At 45.0% G+C, this 21608-nt stretch overlaps 1 protein-coding gene and 1 non-coding gene across 3 annotated transcripts; one reads left to right on the forward strand and one right to left on the reverse strand.

Moving 5' to 3' along the window:
* Positions 1-7073: 7073 nt before the first annotated feature.
* On the reverse strand, positions 7074-7145 carry TRNAE-CUC (transfer RNA glutamic acid (anticodon CUC)). Its single transcript has one exon. It is a non-coding gene; the product is annotated as a tRNA-Glu (tRNA).
* An 8475-nt stretch (positions 7146-15620) lies between these two features.
* Positions 15621-21205, forward strand: PCSK1N (proprotein convertase subtilisin/kexin type 1 inhibitor). 2 transcript variants are annotated; one of them, XM_073799686.1, is made up of 3 exons: positions 15621-15818; positions 20019-20491; positions 20879-21205. In XM_073799686.1, exons 1-3 carry the CDS (start codon positions 15711-15713, stop codon positions 21069-21071), a joined length of 774 nt encoding a protein of 257 aa, XP_073655787.1. In that variant the 5' UTR covers positions 15621-15710; the 3' UTR covers positions 21072-21205. The 2 variants fall into 2 exon arrangements, with proteins under 2 accessions (XP_073655787.1, XP_033705581.1); XM_033849690.2 differs by having other exon boundaries at positions 15622-15824.
* Positions 21206-21608: the final 403 nt, after the last annotated feature.

Here is a 21608-nt window from a genome sequence, read left to right on the forward strand (position 1 = left end):
GTGTCATCAGATTACCTGCAAGCCTGTGATCACTTCAGATATGCCAGTGATCACTTCGGAGGTGACAGAGGAACCTTCCTTTCCTTACGCTCATTATACATATGAGGAAACTGAAAGCACAAAAAGGTAAAGCAACTTGCCCATGGTTATACTGCCTGAAAATGGCAAAGCTGGGATTTATAGTCTTATTTACGGTGTATAGAGTTTCAGAGGTCACTTGCAACATGATTTCCGGGACAACACATTATCCATCCTAATTATGGGTGTTACTTGAAGGTTTTCATGGATGGTGTGAACTATTTTTTTTATAAATTTATTTATTTTTATTTATTTATTTTTGGCTGTGTTGGGTCTTTGTTGCTGTGTGCAGGCTTTCTCTATTTGCGGCGAGCGGGGTCTACTTTTTATTGCAGTGTGTGGGCTTCTCATTGCGGTGGCTTCTCTTGTTGTGGAGCATGGGCTCTAGGTGCACGGGCTTCAGTAGTTGTGGCACGCAGGCTTCAGTAGTTGTGGCTTGCAGGCTCTGGAGTGCAGGCTCAGTAGTTGTGGCGCACAGGCTTAGTTGCTCCTCGACATGTGAGATCTTCCCGGACCAGGGCTCGAACCTGTGTCCCCTGCATTGGAAGGCGGATTCTTAACCATTGCACCACCAAGGAAGTCCTCTAGAGTGGATTTCTTGAGTGGAGTTAAACAGTAGCAGCAAAACAGGCTAAAGTGTGTTTGAAGAGAACAAACTGCCCCAACTGTTAGCTCCCATTCCTGATGGGCTGGGTCTTGCTGATAGGGTTGCAGCGACTTCAGCAGAAGCATTCTCTGAGGCCAACAGCCAATTTTTACAAGATCGAGGTTTGGGATTTTTTTTTTAAGGGAAATGTGAGAGGACCTATAGAAAGAAAGCTACCTTCTGAGGTATTTAAAAGAAGAGCTATTGCATTTTTGTCAGTTTGAGGTAGGCGTGTGAGTCTGCATGAGAGAGAGAGTGAGAGAGAGAGATCGAGATCCAGCAATCAAATTCATAGTAGCTGTAGTCTGAGAAAACACACAAGATAGTTTCGTTTTTCCCCTAAGTGACAGAGGGAATCCATAGCGGGTCAAAAGTAACAGGGTGAGAGATATTTTACTTGGTTACTAGAAGGTGTCAAGGTACAGTAATAGTCAAGATTAATAGTGAAGTAAAAAGAAAAAAAGGTGCTGAAGAATCAGAAAATTAATCTTGTTCTGTCACCTTGAGCAGAAGCCATCCAAATCTGCAGTCATCAGCTTCTGGAGAATTCCTAAGAATCCTCAGTTTGAAGCCTATTAATAAGGTCTTTTCCGCTGAGGCTCAAGGGCAGCTTTCCCTTTGATCATGCAGACTTTTTTGGAAATGCAGCTTGAACCTGTTATGGGGACATCTGGAGGCATCACACGAGTCTCTAGTAGTATGAAGTCATATTGGCCTGTAAGAGGGTAGAATCTAGGATTTGAGGTGCAATTACAAAACACTTAGGGTAGTCTGTTATTACCTCAGAAGTAGCTAACTATAGGTGGTCCCCAGAGGGGTTAGAGCTTATTGCCATCAAGGCTAATGGCAATACTTTAGTCCCTGGAAGTTTGAGGGTTAGGGTTAGAAGTTTGTTGATTTTACTTTCCAAATTCCATTAGGTCTCTCCACTTTTTCTGAAGATTATAGGTGATAATGGCTGTAGAGTTTCTGAGAAGTTAAAACTTTACAGAGTTTTTAAATAACAGAGTTCTTTAAATAAGTGCAATGCCTGTCCCTGCTACTGGAGAGGTAAGTTGAGTCGGGAATACAAAGGCAAGCAGTTTCCCTACCTTTACAGTGATAACTCTCTGACCAGTAGGAAAAACTCAGTTCACCTGGAAAATAAACCACAGCCAGAACTTGCTCATAGCCCTTTGGAGGTGTTCAAAAGGGCCTCGAGCTATTGGTTTCTATCCACACCCTACCTTTTCAGTCTTTGTCATGATTGTTATGAGGTGTGACATGCAAGGGAACCATCTCAGCAAGACCCTTAAAGTTACCCCATCAATGTTGGTTCAGTGTCAAGGCCAATTTTTCTCTGCTATTGTGGCTATTATCATGAAGCATTTTTGTTAACCTCCACTCTTCTTATAGTGATCTCAAGTGTCAATTGGAGAAAAAACACACAACATAAGAGCTGTCAGTTGAGTTTTATTCAGTGTTTCCGAGAAATGGGAACTGCTTCAAAGAGGTAGGGGAGGAACTAGTAAATGTATAATTTTTTTGGCTGGGAAATACATGTACTCAAGCATGCATCTTGGCAAAAGATTACTGCTAATCACACACACACACACACACACACACACACACACACACACCCCATATCTCTCTCTCTCTCTCTCACACACACACACACACACACACACACACACCCCATATCTCTCTCTCACACACACACACACACACACACACACACCCCATATCTCTCTCTCTCTCTTTCTCACTCACACACACACACACACACACACACACACACACACACACACACACACCATATCTCAGTTAAGGATTTTAGTGCTTATCTATATATGGGAAGATGCAAGAATCTGGGGTCATTGAAATTCTTCTTTAGATATGCATCTTAACTACCTAGGGGCCCATATATCCAAAACATAGAATGTTTCCCCCTGAATTCCTTTCAGGGTATACTCGTAGGTGAGTGATTGCAACGGCTAATGACTTAATCCTTATAGAACTGGAATGGTAGGCAGCATTCTTTGTTTACACAAGTAATGGAAAGCTATATAGAAATTCCTTCATTTGTTGTCCATTTTGATAAGGGTTTTGTAGTGGCTTCAGATGAATATGAAATTATCACTGTAAAAGGCTAGTTACATTTCCCTATGAAAGGAGAAGGGAAGAATTTTGGCTGCAGGAAAATGCGATTTGACATAAACATACTCAAAAGAGAGTTATTACAGCTGATTTAAACAATAATTCAGGCCCTTGACAGTTTTATCAAGGCATACTATTAAAAAATCAGCACTTCTTAATCCCCAAATACAGAAATGAAGAGGAGGGTGTCTCCTATGTTAAACAAAATGATCTCTCTCCTTGAGACAGATAAAACAAGCAAGCTCGGGACTCCTCTGGTGGACCAGCGGTTAAGACTCAGGGCTCTCAATGCAGGGGGCCGGGGTTCCATCCCTGGTCAGGGAACTAGATCCCACATGCCGCAACTAAAGATCCTGCAGGCCTCAACAAAGATCCTGAGTACCGCAACTAAGACCTGGTGCAGCCAAGTAAATAAATAAATAAATATTAAAAAAAAAATAAAACAAGCTCTTCGTGTGGTTTTTCTGCCCTTTTTGTTGTAAGGAATCTCTCAAATGGACAATCTTGTTCATGGCAAAAGTTTCTCAAAGTGGTTATTTCAATTCCAAAATTTCCCTGGTGAAAATTGCCACTTAGAGAGATAATGTGTTGACATTACAGTGAGAAAACATGAAGGAAGCAAGTGCTTGGCCTGCAAGGGGCACGGTTTTAGACTGAGAAGTCCTCCTGAGAACTGCAGTGTTTCAGAAGGGTGGTGCTTGTGTGACTTGGTGTCTCCAGATTTTGGCCAAAGGCCAGTCATCACTGCTATTGGGCCAGGAATAAAAACCCTCCTGATTCTGGGCAGATGAAACTAAACAAAGCAATTCTCAGGGACACAAAGACCAGACTGAGGTACACATAACGTTAAGTTTACCTCAACCCTTTTTTTTTTTTTTTTTTTTTTGCGGTTCGCAGGCCTCTCACTGCTGTGGCCTCTCCCATTGCGGAGCACAGGCTCCAGACGCGCAGGCTCAGTGGCCATGGCTCATGGGCCCAGCCGCTCCGCGGCATGTGGGATCTTCCCGGACCAGGACACGAACCCATGTCCCCTGCATCAGTAGGCGGACTCTCAACAACTGCGCCACCAGGGAAGCCCTCTTGTGGATTCTTTAAGATTATCCATGTACAAGATCATGTCATTTGCGAATAGAAGTGATTTCACTTCTGCCTTTCCAATATGAATCCCTTTTATCTCCCTTTCTTGCCTAATTGCCCTGGCTACCACCTTCAGCACAATGTTAAATAGAAGTGGTAAAGCGAACATCTTTGTCTTAATCCTGATCCTTGGGGGAAAAGCTTTCAGTCTTTCACCATTAAGTAGGACGTTAGGTTCTTTGGAGCATTCTCTGCTGGGTCTTGGGGTATGTGGATGGATTGGCTGTCTGATGGGATTGGTAACCACTTTTCCATCCAGGATGGGTGGCTCCAACCACCTTCAGGAAAGGCGTTCTAGTTATCTTTCCTTTTCTTCTTTCTTTTTTTAAGAAACTATTTAATTTTAAAAATATTTTTGGTTGATTTTTGCACAATGAAGTTTCAGCTTCTCAACCTTTTCCCCTGCCCAGGGCTGCGGACCCAGACTGGCCTGGATCTGCAGTCCTTCTCATTCCCACGTCCCTCCCCCCACTTCCTCCAGGGTCTGTCCACTTGTCACTGTGTTGTGCTGGGGATTGGCACCGAGGTGGCATGAGATTCCACTTGTGTAGAACTTTGTTGAGTAAAGATCAGTTTCTTGTGACAAAAAAAAAGAAGTGTGATATTAGCTGTGGGATTTTTGTCCTTTATCATGTCGAGGAAGTTTTCTTCTACTCCTAGGTTGTTGATGATATGTTGATTCACGATAAAAACATATGAAGGGGTGTTGAATTTTGTCAGATGCTTTTCCTGCTTCTGTTGAGTTGATCGTGTGGTTCTTGTACTTTATTCTATTGTTATGGCCTACTACATTAATTGATTTCAGATATTAAGCAACCTTACATTCCCAGGATAAATCCCACTTGGTCATGGTGTATAATCCTTTTTATATGTTGTTGGCTTTAGTTTGCTAGAATGTTTTTCTTGAATTTAATTTTATTTATTTTTTTATACAGCAGGTTCTTATTAGTCATCCATTTTATACACATCAGTGTATACATGTCAATCCCAATCTCGCAATTCATCACACCACCACCCCTAGTTTGCTAGAATTTTGAAGAGGAGTTTTGAGTTTACATTCATAAGAGATATTGGTCTGTACTTTTGTAGGGTTGCCTTTGTCTGGTTTTGCTTTTGGCCTCATAGAATGACTTGAAAAATGTTCTCTGCTCTTCAATTTTGGGGAAGAGTTTGTGAAAATTTGCTATTAATTCTTCTTTAAATGCTTGGTAGAATTCGCCAGTGAAGTCATCTTGATCTGGGCATCTCTGTGGGAAGTTTTCAAATTATTGAGTAATTAATAATTAATTTAAATTATTATTCATTAATTTCAATAACATACAGAGACTTTGCTCCAATATAGCTCTGTTCCTTTTCTCCTCCTTTGCCCTATTATCATTAGGTAAATTACATCTTTATACATTATAAGTCCATCAACAGTTTTATAATTATTGCTTTATGTATTTGTCATCTAAATCAGATAACAGAAGAAAAGAGTTAAAAAATACATATGTATACTGTCTTTTATATTTACCTCTGTAGTTACCTTTAGCAGTGTTCTTTGTTTTTTCTTCATGCAGATTCGAGTGACTACCTGGTGTCCTTTCTTTTTTTTTTGCCGCGCCAGTGCCTGCAGGATCTTAGTTCCCCAACCAGGGATTGAACCGTGTCCCCTGCAGTGGAAGGGCAGAGTCCTAACCACTGGACCACCAGGGAAGTCCCCTGGTGTCCTTTCAATTCAGCTTGAAGGACTCTTTTTAGTATTTCTTGTGGGTCTGTTTAGTGATGTTTTTGTTTACTAAACAAAATGTTGTCACTTTCTCCCTCATTTAAAAATTTTTTTAAAAATTGGGACTTCCCTGGTGGCGCAGTGGTTAAGAATCTGCCTGCCAATGCAGGGAACATGGGTTCGAGCCCTGGTCCGGGAAGATGCAACATGCCGCGGAGCAACTAAGCCCATGCGTCACAACTACTGAACCTGTGCTCTAGAGCCCAAAAGCCACAACTACTGAGCCTGCGTGCCACAACTCCTGAAGCCCGTGTGCCTAGAGCCCGCGCTCTGCAACAAAAGAAGCCACCGCAATAAGAAGCCTGTGCACCGCAACGAAGAGTAGCCCCCGCTCGCCACAACTAGAGAAAGCCCGCGCCCAGCAATGAAAACCCAACGCAGCCAAAATAAATAAATAAATAAATTTATTTAAAAAATTTTTAACGTGTGGTAAAATACATATAACATAAATCTACTCCTTTATTTTTAAAAGGTATCTTTTCTGGATATAGAATTCGTGGTTGACAGTCATTCCAGGGATTGGACCCGGGGCCTTGCCAGTGAAAGCACAGAGTCCTAACCACTGGATCACCAGGGAATTCCCTCTTTAAGCACTTTGAATATGTCACCTCCCTGCCTCCTGGTCTCTATGGTTTCTGTTGAGAAGTCAGATGTTAATCTTCTTGTGATACACTTGTACATGATGAGTCATTTTTCTCATGTTGCTTTCAAGATTTTCTCTGTCTTTAGCTTTCAACAGTTTGACTACTATGCGTATAGATATGGATCTCCTTTAGTTTATCCTACTTGGTGTTTGTTGAGCTCTTAGATGTATAGATTCCTGTTTTTCACCAAATTGGGAAGTTTCTTGTCATTGTTTGTTTTTTTTCTTTCAGTTCACGCTTTTGCAATTCTTTCAGAGATGGTTTGTACATAATAATCAAAATTGTAGATACCCTAAAAGATCTTTATTTTGCCCTCATACTTGAATACTAGGTTGACTGAGTAAAGAGTTTTAGCTTAAAAATTGCCTCTCATAGCTTTTAAGATATTGCACCATTGTGTTAGAGTACTATGCTGACTGAGAAAACTCCGATACTCCTGTAATATTTTATGTGGCCTATTTTACATCTTTTGAAGCTTCTTCTTTACCTTTGGAGTTCTAAATTTCTCCAGGATCAATCAATCAATTAATTAATCAAATACAACATGCATACTTTATGTTGGACATAGTGACAGGGGGATGCAGCCATGACCATTACAGATGGCATACCTGCTATTTATTTATTTATTATTTATGGCTGAGCTGCATGGCTTTTGGGATCTTATTTCCCTAACCAGGGGTTGAACCCGGGCCACAGCAGTGAGAGAGCTGAGTCCTAACCACTGGACTACCAGGGAATTCCCCCTGCTCTTATTTATAGAACTTACATTCTAATGGGGGAAGGAGGTAGACAACCCACAAATATATAAATACAGGTTGCACTAAATGCAATAAAGGGAATGAACAGGGTGTAATGTTAGAGAGTAATGTCTGGAGGACAAGGCTGATATTTATACAAGGTGCTCAAGGGAGCAGCTGATTCTAAATAAGTATAGCATTTGCAAATGCACTGAGGAAAGGAGGATGCATGTTGAATTTTCAGCATCAATATTTCATAGCCCTTAACTTCCCTTTTCCATTGTCTATCTCTTGGTCTTTTTGGATCCTCATACTTGAAAGACTTTTTCAAAATTATTTTTCGAATTACTAATTCTGTTTTCAGTTATGGCCATTCTATTTATTCAGCCCTGTGTCTGCCGATTGCTCTTTTCATAGCAGCCTCTTTTTTTCTTTTTAAAGACTATACTTTTGGGAATTCCCTGGTGGTCCAGTGATTGGGACTCGGCTCTTTCACTGCCAGGGCCCAGGTTCAAACCCTGGTCGGGAAATTAAAATCCCGCAAGCCCTGTGGTGCAGCAAAGAAAAAAAAAGGCTATACTTTTAAAATGTTTAATATTTATTTGGCTGTGCCAGGTCTTAGTTGTGGCACGGATCTTGGTTGCTGTGTGCGGGATCTTCCTTGCAGCATGCAAACTCCTAGTTGCGGCATGTGGGATCTAGTTCCCTGACCAGAGATTGAACCTAGGCCCCCTACATTGGGAGCGCAAAGTCTTAGCCACTGGACCACCAGGGAAGTCCCAAGACTATACTTTTTTTTTTTTTTTGCTGCGTTGGGTCTTTGTTGCTGCACGCGGGCTTTGCTGTAGTTGCGGCGAGTGGGGGCCACTCTTCGTTGCGGTGCGTGGGCTTCTCATTGCAGTGGCTTCTCTTGTCGCGGAGCACGGGCTCTAGGCGCACGGGCTTCAGTAGTTGTGGCACGCAGGCTCAGTAGTTGTGGCTCGCGGGCTGTAGAGCGCAGGCTCCGTAGTTGTGGTGCACGGGCTTAGTTGCTCCGCAGCATGTGGGATCTTCCTGGACCAGGGCTGGAACCCGTGTCCCCTGCGTTGTCAGGAGGATTCTTTTTTAAAAAATAAATTTATTTATTTATTTATTTATTTTTGGCTGTGTTGGGTCTTCGCTTCTGTGCAAGGGCTTTCTCTAGTTGCGGCGAGTGGTGGCCACTCTTCATCGCAGTGCGCGGGCCTCTCACTGTCGCGGCCTCTCTTGTTGTGGAGCACAGGCTCCAGACGCACAGGGTCAGTAGTTGTGGCTCACGGGCCTAGTTGCTCCGCTTCATGTGGGATCTTCCCAGACCAGGGCTCGAACCCGTGTCCTGGCAGGAGGATTCTTAACCACTATGCCACCAGGGAAGTCCAAGACTATACTTTTTTAGAGCAGCTTTAGGTTCACAGAAAAATTGAGAGAAAGATACAAAGATTTTCCAATGCTCCTTGCCCCCTCACATGGCCCATTCTTATTTTGCGAGTGTAGTATCATCAATATTTAAGAAGATTCCATACTCCTTTGATTACTTTTGTTTCCTCTCATTCTTTTCCTGTTCCATTTGTTCTTAGTCCTTACGTTTTGTATTATTGGTTATTCTTAAATTAACTCAATGCTTTAAACATACTTATTGAATTCTTACTATATTCCAGGTGTGGGGATGCAATGGTGAAGAGATTGAAGACTCTATCCCCATGAAACTTGCACTGTAGTTGGGGAGACGGTATATATAAAGCATTATAGAGGTAATATGATGAAGGGAAGTGTTAAGTGCTACAGTGTAAAATAAAGCAGACTCTAGAGACAGAAAACTTGAGGTAGAAATATCAAGGAAGGCCTCTCTGAAGGGGCGATATCTAAACAGACCAGGATGAAATGAGGGAACAAGGCACATGCAAAGAGAATAGCAAATAGCAAAGAGCCTGAAGTTGTGAGCACACTCAGCATGTATGAAGAGCAGAAAGGAGACCAGTGCAGGTGCAGAGAGAGTGAGGGGGACAGTGGTAGGATGGGAGGTCAGAGAGGTAACAAGGACTAGATCTCACAGGGTCTTGTGGACCATAGGCTTTATGTGGGACCGTGGACTTTAGCTTTTATTCTGATGGGAGCCAGGAGGGAATTCTGAGTACATAAGAGAAATTACTTGAGTTAGAGTAGGATACCTCTGGCTGCTATGAGGAAAAGAAACTGTAAGGAGGCAAGGAAAGAAGCAGGGAGACTAGTGAGGGAGCTACTGCAAGGGTCCAATGACTGATGACAGTGCTGGCAGTGGAGGGAATGAGAAGGGATTGGATTATGGATCTATTTTGAAGGTGGAGCCAAAAGGACTTCCTCAGAGACTAGATGTGGGGGTGAGAAAAAGAGGCATCAAGGATGCTTTATGGTTTTTAAAAGAATGAAATAATGCCATTTGCAGCGACATGGATGGACCTAGAGATTATCATACTAAGTGAAGTAAGTCAAAGACAAATATCATATGATATCACTTTTTTAAAAATATTTATTTATTTATTTATTTTTGGCTGCGTTGGGTCTTCATTGCTGCGCACGGGCTTTCTCTAGTTGCGGCGAGCGGGGGCTACTCTTCATTGCGGTGCGCGGGCTTCTCATTGCGGTGGCTTCTCTTGTTGCGGAGCATGGGCTCTAGGCACGTGGGCTTCAGTAGTTGTGGCTCACAGGCTCAGTAGTTGTGGCGCACGGGCTTAGTTGCTCCGTGGCATGTGGGATCTTCCCAGACCAGGGCTCGAACCCATGTTCCCTGCATTGGCAGGTGGATTCTTAACCACTGCACCACCAGGGAAGCCCCTGATATCACTTTTATGTGGAATCTAATTTAAAAATTATACAAATGAACGTTTTACAAAACAGAAACCGACTCACAGATCTCAAAATCAAACTTACGGTTACCAAAGGGGAAACATGGGGAGAGGTGATAAATTAGGAGATTGGGATTAACATATACACATTACTATATATAAAATATATATATATATACTGATTCACTTTACTGTACACTTGAAACTAACACAACACTGTAAATCAACTATACTCCAATAAAAGTGTAAAAAAGGATGCTTTATGGTTTTTGACCTGAGAAGCTGGGTGAATGAGGGACCATTTACAGAGATAGGGGAGACTGAGAGAGGAATAGAGTTTTTGTTTGTTTTGTTTTTGTCTTTGTCGTGGAAGGGCAGGCCTTGGAGGCAGTGACTCAATAGTTCGATTTTGGGGAAGTTAGCATTGAGATGCCTATGAAACACCAAAGTGGAAATGTTGAGGAGGCAGTTGGATTTTGAATCTGGAGAGGCCCAGGCTAGAGATGTGAATTTGGGACTTACAGTGAATACAGGCTATTTAAAGGAATTAGAGGGACTTCCCTGGTGGTCCAGTGGGTAAGACTCCATGCTTCCAATGCAGGGGCCCTGGGTTTGATCCCTGGTCAGAGAACTACGTCCTGCATGCATGCTGCAACTAAGACCCGGCACAGCCTAAATAAATAAATATACATATTTTTTAAATGAAGGAATTAGAATGACAGAGCTCTGGAGGAGCTCATACTGGCAATTAAGTGCTCCAGCGTGAAGCCACACAGTCTGCTTCCACTCAGGGTGGACTTCTGCAAAAGTCCATCCTTGCCCCTTGTATTTAGATTGTGGTTCCCTTAGCTCTCTTTTCCATATGGCTTGACTCCATCTGTAGTCTCCTAGAGAATATTCGGTCCCCTGATGGCTCCCTTGAAAAGCACCACTGGCAACATGGATGGACCTGGAGATTATTATACAAGTGAAGTAAGTTAGACAGAGAAAGACAAATATCATATGATATCTCTTATATGTGGAATCTAAAAAAAATGATACAAATGAACTTATTTACAAAACAGAAATAGACTCACAGACTTAGAAAACAAACTTATGGTTACCAAAGGGGAAAGGTTAGGGGGAGGAGGGATAAATTGGGAGTTTGGGATTGACATATACACACTACTATATTTTAAATAGGTAATCGACAAGAACCTACTGTATAGCACAGGGAACTCTGCTCAATATTCTGTAATAACCTAAATGGGAAAAGAATTGGAAAAAGAATATATATATATATATATATATATATATATATATACACACATACATACATATATATATATATATATATATACATATATGACTGAATCACTTTGCTGTACACCAGAAACTAAAACAGCATTGTAAATCAACTATAGTTCAATATAAACTAAAAATTAAAGAAAGAATGAATGAAACAGAGAAAGAAGGAAAGAAAGAAAGGCACCACTGAAGATTTTCTTTTCAGGGTATTTTTGGGGTTGCTTTGGGAGAATTTGGGGAAGGAAGGGAGGTATCAACAGATGTGTGTGCTCATTAGACCAATTTGCTACACTCTCCCAGAAGGCTTCAAAATACAGCAAATCAGAACATGTCCCTGCTGTGCTTCAGGCTCACTGGCCTTACTTTATGTGCCATGAATGTGCCATGCTGCTTCTCACCTTAGATCCTTTTCTTGCGCAGTTCCCTCTGCCTGAAATGCTTTTCCCTTATACCCAACTTCCTGGGTAACTCCTCCTGGACCTTTAGTTCTCAGCATAGATACCCTTTCTCAGGGGGAATTTTCCCAGCCCCCCTTCACTATGGGTGGTAGACCCTCTTGGGTACTTGACAGCTCTGGTGTAGAGGCTAAATTTGGTTGAGTGCTCCAGACAACTGTCCAGAATGGCTGCTCAAGCCCAGACTCTCACCAACAGTACGTGAAGGTTCTTGTATCCCCACATGACTGCCAGCACTTCGTGTGACTCGGTTTTCTAATTTTTGCAAATATGATGCGTGTAAAGTAATATTTCACTGTTTTTTCTAAAATTTGCACTTCTCTAATCATTAGTAAAATTGAGCATGTCTTCATATGCCTGATAACCCCATGGGTTTCCTCTTTTGTGATCTGTCTGTTCCTATCCTTTGTCCATTTTTCTTTGGGGTTCCTGTCTTTTTCTTGATGATTTCCCAAAGCACCTTTATATTCCAGATGTTTAACCTCTGGTAATTTCAGCCATAGCAAGTAGATATTTGCTGTTATGTCTGTTAACTTTGTGTATAGGATCTTTCATTAAACAGAAATTGTAAATTTTTTTTGGCCGTGCCGTGTGGCTTGTGGGATCTTAGTTCACCGACCAGGGATTGAACTCATGCCCCCTGCAGTGGAAGCAGGGAGTCCTAACCACTGGACCACCAGGAAATTCCCCAGAAATTGTAAATTTTGATGTGTATACTGTCATTAACATTCTTCCTTGTGGTTTGTGCTTTTGAAGTTTTGTTCAGGAAGTCCCTCCCCATATCAAGGTCACATAGGCTATTTTTTCTATTAATTTATAGTGTTTCCTTTTACATGAAGGTCTTTAACCCGTCTGGAGTTACTGTTTGTATATGGTGTGAGGTAGGGCTCCAGCTTATTTTCTTCCAGTTTTCCAAGCACCATCTACCTTTCTGGCCTTAGAACACATCCTAATACCTGGTGAGTAAAGTCTACCTTCTTTACTTCTCTTTTTCAGAATTAATTTAGCTCTTCACAGACCTTTATTCTTTTATATAGATACTTATTTATTGACATATAATTCACATACCATAAAGTTCATCATTTTAAAGTGTACAATTCAATATATTCTCTCAGAGCATTAATGTCGTCATCTGTAAAGAGAACAATTCCATCTCAAGAAATTGTCGTTGGGACTAAATGGTATTTTAAAGGTACTTTTGAATAAAAGGACATTGTTAATTGTTAGATAAAGATATCTTTACTTGAAATGAAGATAAGTCATATATTGCCCTAAAAAAAATAAAAGTGTACAATTCCATGGTTTTTAGTATATTCAGCCATCACCACTATTTAACACCAAAACATTTTCATCACCTCAAAAAGACACGCTGTACTTATTTGCAGTAACTGCCCCCTGCACCCACTGCCATTCCGTTCTCTTCTCCCCTCAACCCCTGGCAACCACGAATTAACTTTCTATCTCCATGGATTTGCCTATTCTGGGCATTTCACATAAACGGAATCATGCAATATGTGGCTTTTTGTGTCTGGCTTTTTTCACTTGGCATATTTTCAAGTTTCATCCATATTGTAGCACGTATCAGTACTTCATTTCTTTTTATGGACAAGTAATATTCCATTGTATGGATGTACCTCATTTTGTCTGTCCATTCATCAGTTGGTAGACATTTGAGTTGTTTCTATTTGGGGGCTATTGTGAAAAATGCTGCTTTGAACATTCATGTATAAGCTTTGTGTGGACTCTTTATATACATTTTGAAATGTTTTCTTGATTTTCTTTAAAATATTCAGCTGGGATTTAAATTAAGATTATATTGAAATTATATATTAATTTGGATATAATTGAAATATTTATAATATGAAATAGTCTCATCCAAGAGCATGAAATGTGTCTTCATGTGTCTTCATTTATTCAGATCATCTTTTATAACTATTAGTGAAGTTTAACATTTTCTCTATAGAAGTCTTTTTTTTTTTTTGGCCACATTGTGCAGCATGTGGGATCTTAGTTCCCCAACCAGGGATCGAACCCGTGCCCCCTGCATTGGAAGCATGGAGTCTTAACCACTGGACCGCCAGGGAAGTCCCTCTATAGAAGTCTTATTATCCCATTTATACTAGTTTTCTATTGCTGTGTACCAATATTACCATAAGCTTCTTAACTTGAAAAAACATTAACTCACAGTTTCTGTGGGTCAGGAGTCAGGGTGTGGCTTAACTTGTTTCTCTGCTTAGGGTCTCACAAGATTGAAATGAAGGTGTTTACCAGGGCTGCAATCTCATCTGATGCTCGACTGGGGAAGGATCTGTTTCCAAGCTCACTCAGGTTGTTGGCAGAATTCAATTCCTTGAAGTCATAGGACTGAAGGCTTCAATTTCTTGCTGGCAGTCAGCTGGAGGCCACCCTAGGCTCCTAAAGGCCACCCTCTGTTTCTTGCTATATGAGGTTCCCCAAAGTGGCCACTTGTTTCATTAAAGCCAGCAAGGGAGTGGGAGTTGCCTCACAAGTTGATCATTTCAACCTCATTTTTAACATAATTATCTACATGTAATCATGTACATCTGGTCACCTTTGGACACACACACACACACACACACACACTCAAAGGGAGGGGATTACCCAAGGATGTGAACATCAGAAGGCAAGGATCATGGGAGTCATCTTAATTGCATGTCCAATACATCATCCCTGGGTATATACTCTTCAGGTCCAAAGGGGATGTGTATAAGGATTTTCACTGTAAAGTTGTTTGTAATACTGAGGAGATAGAGGCAGTTAGAATAAATGGATTAGATATATTCACAACATAAATGGATCTTTCTTTTCCTCACTTTTGATTTATGTCATGTTACCATACTTTGTTTTAATTCCAACCAAAATGAAAATATCTTTATTTTTATCTGATTATAATAGTAATACCTATTCATTGAATCTTTTTTTCCCAGACAACTGAGAAAAGTGTAAAGGAGAACGTGACAAACCATCAGTTATCTCTCCCTGCCCCCAGTGACATGCCCTTCCATACCACTGACATGCCCTTCCTAACATTTTTCCCCCTATGGATACACAAATTTTACCAAAGTTTTGTTTCCTTTGATGAAGGAATGCAAAGAAATACTTCGAATCCTTTTGATGCTTGAAATCCTTTTGGAACAATATATGAGTAAAATCTATCAATGTATCTATCTATATATCTACGGAAAAGCAAGTAGATACAACAAAATAAAGACAGACGGGAGGAGTGTTGTGGAGATGAAGGGAGAGAAAGAATAAGAGGCAGGGAGAGACAGATGGGAGGGGAAGACAGAGAGAGCTATGGACACATAGGGTCAGAAAGAGAAACACAAAGCCATAGAGAGATGAAGATACTGGCAAACAGACAAGGAGAGGATAGAAAGGAACTTTTATTGAGCTCCTGCTGAATGTCATTAAACCTTCAAAGCCACTCTGGGAAGCAGCTACCAGTAACCCCTTTATGCAGGTAAGGGGCTGCACATTAGAATGGTGAACTGACCTATGTATGGTCACATCACCTGGAATGAACTCATCACCCTGTAAAGGCCCTGGTCCATAGGGCATCCGTAACTGTTTATCCAATGAACAAAGTCATATATCTTCTCCCCAAGGAGGGAGAGGCGAACACCAGACCCTCATTCCCCTCCACTGCGTCATTTTTTCCTGCCTGTCTGCTGAGGCGACAGCAAGGTCTGTTGCCCTGGCAACTGCCCTCCGACCGCCATGGTAACCGCCATCGCAGTCTCCAGCTCGCCACCTTGCCCCTTGGGCATCTCCATGGCAACGGGCGGGATGGAGGGGCTGCGGGAGCTCCTAGGCTGCGCCTGCGTAGGGTGGCGGGAGTGGGTGGGCAGGGTTCCCCGGCGTGCGCAGCCGCAGAGCACCGCATCCGTGTCCCGCTAGCCCAGGCGCTGCGCACTTGCCAGCTAGTCCGCCCGTCCGGAGCCCGGCTCGCTGGGGCAGCATGGCGGGGTCGCCGCTGCTCCGCGGGCCGCGGGCCGGGGGCGTCGGCCTTTTGGTGCTGCTGCTTTTGGGCTTACTCGAGCCGCCCCCCGCGCTCTGCGCAAGGCCGGTAAAGGTGCGACGCGGGTCGGGCGCGGGGTGGCGGTGGGGTGGAGGATGCTACCAGCGAGGGTCGGTGCCCGGCCTCTGGCTCCTCTTCTCGCTGGTCCTGCTCCCGGGACGTGCGGAGAGATCGGCCCGGGTGGCCGGGGGTCCAGACGCCAGTCTGTACCCAGGCCATGCCGGGGTTGGTCTCTTGGGTGTGCGGGTGGCAGTGTGCGGGGCTAGTCGGGCCACCGCACTCTGCTGGTCCGCCCGGGCTCGGCCCGCCCGCCGCCTGTGGCGCTGTCCATGGGACTAGCGCGATTTAAGGCAGGGGCATCGGTTTGTGTGCGCATGGTTTGTGTGCGCATGATGTGATGATAGGGACGTGAGGGTGTGCTCTCCCTGTGTGCGTCTTTTCATGTAAGGGCTTCCGAGCGTCCATACAAAGGTGCCAGTGTGGGTCTGGGTGTGCAGTGTGTGATGCTTCTGCGTGTGACTTTTCTCAGTGACACTGTGCTTGTGAATTCTATGGTAATGGCGTGACTTATGGGCGTGTCTTTCTGTGTGTCTGTGTGATCTTGTTTTTGTTTGGGAGAGAGTGGTCTTTGCACCCCTGAGTGCATATCCCATTTTGGTTCTGTTGAACTGAGTGACTAGGATTTTGTATGTGTGTTCACGAGGCTGTTCCTCCCTGCTTCTTTGTGGAGCTGTGTCATTGTGGGGAGAGGAGCCATGATGTCTCTTTCAGTGCTGCGTTATGTCTTTAAGGGTGGTGCTTGTTCTTGCATCTGGATGGCTTGGCGATTGTAACCGCGTGAGCATCAGTGTGCATGAACATGTGCAGTTCCTTGCGTGTGGATGTGGCAGTGTTGAGTTGCATGTGTGACATCTCAAGGCCTGTCAGTCCAAATGAGTGTGTGTGAGGCCATGACTGTGTGTGATTCCCCGGGGTGTCTGAGGGGTGGTGGGCATCAAGGGCACTTGGAGTACATCCTCTTCATGAAGAGTTCAAGGCTGTCTGTGTCAAGGATGGTGTTTTTCTTAATTAAATATTTTTTATATATGACATAATACATTTAAACATATGTATATACAATGTAAGAAATAATGATAACCCTCTTGTGTACCCATTACTCAGCTTAAGAAATCGAGCATGACCAATTGTTAGAAGCCCCTGGGTGCCTCTCCCTAAGGCAGCCCCTCTCCTCCATAATTATCCTGTATTTTCTGTTAATTGATCCCTTACTTTTGTTTGCAGCTTATCACATATGTATGTATCGCTAAACAATATCTTGTCTAGTTTTTCCTCACAGAAATGGAATCATACTGGGTGTGTGGCTCCTGGTAGTCACTAGAGGTCACTAGGAAGTCATCAGGGTGTCTAGTAGTCGCAGGCAGTCTGCAGTGGAATTCTGTAACTTGCTTTTTTTTTTTTCCTCTACATTGGTTGTGAGATTCATCGCATTGAAGTATGTGGCTATAATTCATTTATTTTTATTGCTGCATAATTTTTTTTTTTTTTGCGGTACGCAGGCCTCTCACTGTTGTGGCCTCTCCCATTGCGGAGCACAGGCTCCGGACGCGCAGGCTCAGCGGCCATGGCTCATGGGCCCAGCCGCTCCGCTGCATGTGGGATCTTCCCGGACCAGGGCACGAACCAGTGTCCCCTGCATCGGCAGGCGGACTCTCAACCGCTGCGCCACCAGGGAAGCCCATGCTGCATAATATTTTATCCCATGAGTATATCATGGTTTATAGATACATTCTCAATACGTCAGCAACAACATTTGGGTTGTTTCCAGCTTTTCTTTCTTTTTTTCCCTCCCTTCACTTTTATGTTATTACAAACAGTGCTGCTATAGTTCTTCATACACTTGTGTCCAGCAGTATATGTGCAAAAGCTAGTCTGAGGTGTAACACCCAGGAGTGGGGCGTAGGATATGTGCATCTTTTAAGACATTGCCAAATTGTTCCTCAAAGTTATCTTAACCATTGAGTTCCCAGCAGCAATGTATAAGAGCTTCCATTTTTTCTATATCCATGTCAACATTTGACATTATCAGACTTTAATTTTGGCAATCTTTTGGACGTATTCTGCATAGTGTATCTCACTGGTGTTTTAATTTGCATTTTTCCTGATTACTAATGAGGTTCACTATTTTTCATTTGTTTAGTAACTTTTTTGTTTTTTTTTTCTTTAAAATTTATTTATTTATTTATTTATTTATTTTTGCCTGTGTTGGGTCTTCGTTTCTGTGCGAGGGCTTTCGCTATTTGCGGTGAGCAGGGGCCACTCTTCATCGCGGTGCGTGGGCCTCTCACTATCGCGGCCTCTCTTGTTGCGGAGCACAGGCTCCAGACACGCAGACTCAGTAGTTGTGGCTCACAGGCCCAGTTGCTCCGCGGCATGTGGGATCCTCCCAGACCAAGGCTCGAACCCGTGTCCCCTGCATTGGCAGGCAGATTCTCAACCACTGCGTCACCAGGGAAGCCCTAGTAACTGTTTTTGGTTCCTCTTTTGTGAAATACTTGATCATCAATTTTGCCTATTTTTATATTAGTTTGCTTTTCTCCTACTGCTTTTTAGGCATTCTCTGTTTATTGGACATTAATCCTTTATTGACTGTGCTACAAGCATCTTCTCCCACTCTGGTTTTACTTTTCGTTCTTTTTAGGATGTCTTGGGATAAAAAGAAATCCTTAATTTGAATGTAGTTAAGTTTATTTGTCTTTTCCTTTCCATTGTTCCCAAATTTAGATCACTTGTTCTTCCTGCACAGTTTATTGAAGGAGTTGGTCCTGTACCCACTGCTCTGCAGTGTCTCCTCTGTCGTAGCAAGTGTCAGTGTGTGTGGATCTGTTTCCAAGCTCTGTTCAATCCTATTCCTTCCGCTGCAATCGAATCTGCGGTTTAACTTGCCCATTTAATTTTTGATTTCATTAAAAGTGTTTTTCTAGATGTTCTAGATGTTTCTTTTTCAAATCTTCATGGTTATTTTAATGGTCATTAGTTCCTCTCTCATACTTTTTTTTTTTTTTTTTTTTTTTTTTTTTTGCGGTACGCGGGCCTCTCACTGTTGTGGCCTCTCCCGTTGTGGAGCACAGGCTCCGGACGCGCATGCTCAGCGGCCATGGCTCACGGGCCCAGCCGCTCCGCCGCATGTGGGATCTTCCCGGACCAGGGCACGAACCCGTGTCCCCTGCATTGGCAGGCGGACTCTCAACCACTGCACCACCAGGGAAGCCCTCTCTCTCATACTTTTGATAGTCTTTTATTTCTTTAAACTTATTGAAATTGTTTCAAAACTGCCTGAACTGAAAATTAGTCACTGGGTAATTTATTTTACAGATAGACTTGCACACATGCCAAATGATATATGGACACGGTTATTCATCCCAACATTATTTATGAGAATAGCAAAAGATTGGAAACACCCTAAATGTTCATCAATTGGGGTGGTTAAATAAACTATTATACATCCATACAAAAGAGAATCAATACAGAAGAAAGGAAGGAAGAGAGAAAGGATGCTCTTAAGGTACTGATCTAAATATAGATTCCAAAAAGCAAGGTGCAGAACAGTCTGCTATCTTTTGGGTAAAACAAGTGGACAATAGCAATCTATAAAATGCAAATACAGGTTCCTGTTGTCCACAGCATTGATATAGAAAAATCCATAGCTGTCGTATCTACCATCGCTACTCCTATGAAACAAACAAACAAACAAAAAAACCCTGGTCTTGGGCTTCCCTGGTGGCGCAGCGGTTGAGCGTCCGCCTGCCGATGCAGGGGACACGGGTTCGTGCCCCAGTCCGGGAAGATCCCACATGCCTCGGAGCGGCTGGGCCCGTGAGCCATGGCAGCTGAGCCTGCGCGTCCGGAGCCTGTGCTCCGCAACGGGAGAGGCCACAACAGCGAGAGGCCCGCGTACCGGAAAAGAAAAAAAACAACCCTGGTCTTCAACAGCCCTGGGGCAAGTTCTGAGTCACTAGGAAATCGTTAGGGGTGGTGAATCTAGGGGTCTTTGGTCGTCCTAAGAGTGTCCAGAGATATTTGGGGGTCTCCATTGACCTTAGGGGTGTCTACTCATATTTGAGGGGCCACAGCGCCTTTGTTGGCATGTTGGCATCTAGGGATATTTGAGATCCACGAAGTCCCCCGGGTTGGGGGTCCCTGGCCTGACGGGCGCTGACGACCTCTCGCTCCCCACCTGTCTTCCCGCAGGAGCCCCGCAGCCTGGGCGCAGCCTCTCCCCCCAAGGCTGAGGCCAGCGCTCCCCGCCGCTTCCGGCGGGCAGCGACTCGAGGAGAGGCGGCGGGGGCTGTGCAGGAGCTGGCGCGGGCGCTGGCGCACCTGCTGGAGGCCGAACGGCAGGAGCGGGCGCGGGCTGAGGCGCAAGAGGCTGAGGATCAGCAAGCGCGCGCCCTGGCGCAGCTGCTGCGCGTCTGGGGCGCACCCCGCACCAACGACCCGGCGCTGGGCCTGGAGGACGACCCCGACGCGCCAGCCGCGCAGCTCGCCCGAGCCCTGCTCCGCGCCCGCCTGGACCCCGCCGCCCTCGCAGCCCAGCTTGTTCCCGCCCCTGCCCCCGCCCCGGCACTCAGACCCCGGCCCCCAGTCTACGACGACGGCCCCACGGGCCCAGATGCCGAGGACGCCGGCGACGAGACGCCGGACCTGGATCCGGAGCTGCTGAGGTCCCCCCCACAAGGGGTGGTCGGGGCGGGGGAGGGCGCCTATATCCCGGGAGGAGGAGGGCGAGGAGCGGCGGGGGCCTGCTTCACGGGCTGGAGGTGCGAACACCTAGGTCCTGGAAGCCTGGGAGGGAATTTTCTAGTCCTGGACCTAGGGTGTGGAGGCAGAGATGCCTGGCCGGCTTCCTTCGTCCGAATGGGAGGGGGGGAAACTATAGTTTCAGGGATGGAAGGCGGAGACATCTGTCTCCAGGAAGCAGTGGGATGCCTGGGTGGGAGGAGGCTGCCAGGTCCCCAGGCGGTCCGGGGTAGCGGCGCTGTCCAGGTCCTAGGGCCGGGGCGTTGACGCACGGACACGTCCTCACTGCATTCCGCTCTGCTCCCCTGCAGGTATTTGTTGGGGCGGATCCTCGCGGGAAGCGCAGACCCTGAAGCTGTGGCTGCCCCGCGTCGCCTCCGCCGAGCCGCTGACCAGGACCTGGGCCCTGAGGTCCCCCCTGAGGGCGTACTGGGGGCCCTGCTGCGCGTAAAGCGTCTGGAGACCCCCGCACCCCAGGCCCCAGCGCGCCGCCTCCTGCCCTGAGCACCGCCTGGATCCTGCGCGTACTCCGGCGGCCCAGGACCGCCCCGCCCCTGACACCCCGACAGCCACTGTTGCTGCCCTGGAACCCCAAGATCCCCACCCCTGACCCCACAATAAATATGATCTGAAGCAACTATGTGCTTGTTTGAGTGGCAGTGTCTAGGGGGACGGTGGACTGGGTGGAGATTGCTGCCCTCAGACGAGGGAAAAGGGGCCCCTGCCCTCCATCCTGCACTTTTGAGACAACCCCTGCCTCAGTCTTCGCTTCTCCTCACTGGGGAGATATCCATATGGACAATGGCAGTGCCCACCCAGATTCTGTGCCGTTTCTAGGCCTCGCTTGGGAATGGGGAGCCCAGAAGGCTTTGAAGCCACTTTCAGCGGCATCTTCTGGGGGTCCATCCTCCTGGGGACCAAGTGGTGGTCAAGGGGTGGCTGTTTGTGCGGCATGTGAGTAGAGCTTGGGCGGTGCTGGCACGGCCACTTGCACACATGAGCCCCTGCCTCCTGATATGGGGAGGGGCTACCAGCAGGAAG

This window comes from Tursiops truncatus, chromosome X, assembly GCF_011762595.2.
Source record: "Tursiops truncatus isolate mTurTru1 chromosome X, mTurTru1.mat.Y, whole genome shotgun sequence".
Lineage (NCBI taxonomy): Eukaryota > Metazoa > Chordata > Mammalia > Artiodactyla > Delphinidae > Tursiops > Tursiops truncatus.

Coding starts and splice junctions, on each gene's coding strand:
- PCSK1N (XM_033849690.2), top strand. CDS start 15,711: ATGGCGGGGTCGCCGCTGCTCCGCGGGCCGCGGGCCGGGGGCGTCGGC. Junction 15,825..20,018: donor TCTGCGCAAGGCCGGTAAAG/GTGCGACGCGGG, acceptor GTCTTCCCGCAG/GAGCCCCGCAGCCTGGGCGC. Junction 20,492..20,878: donor CTGGATCCGGAGCTGCTGAG/GTCCCCCCCACA, acceptor GCTCCCCTGCAG/GTATTTGTTGGGGCGGATCC.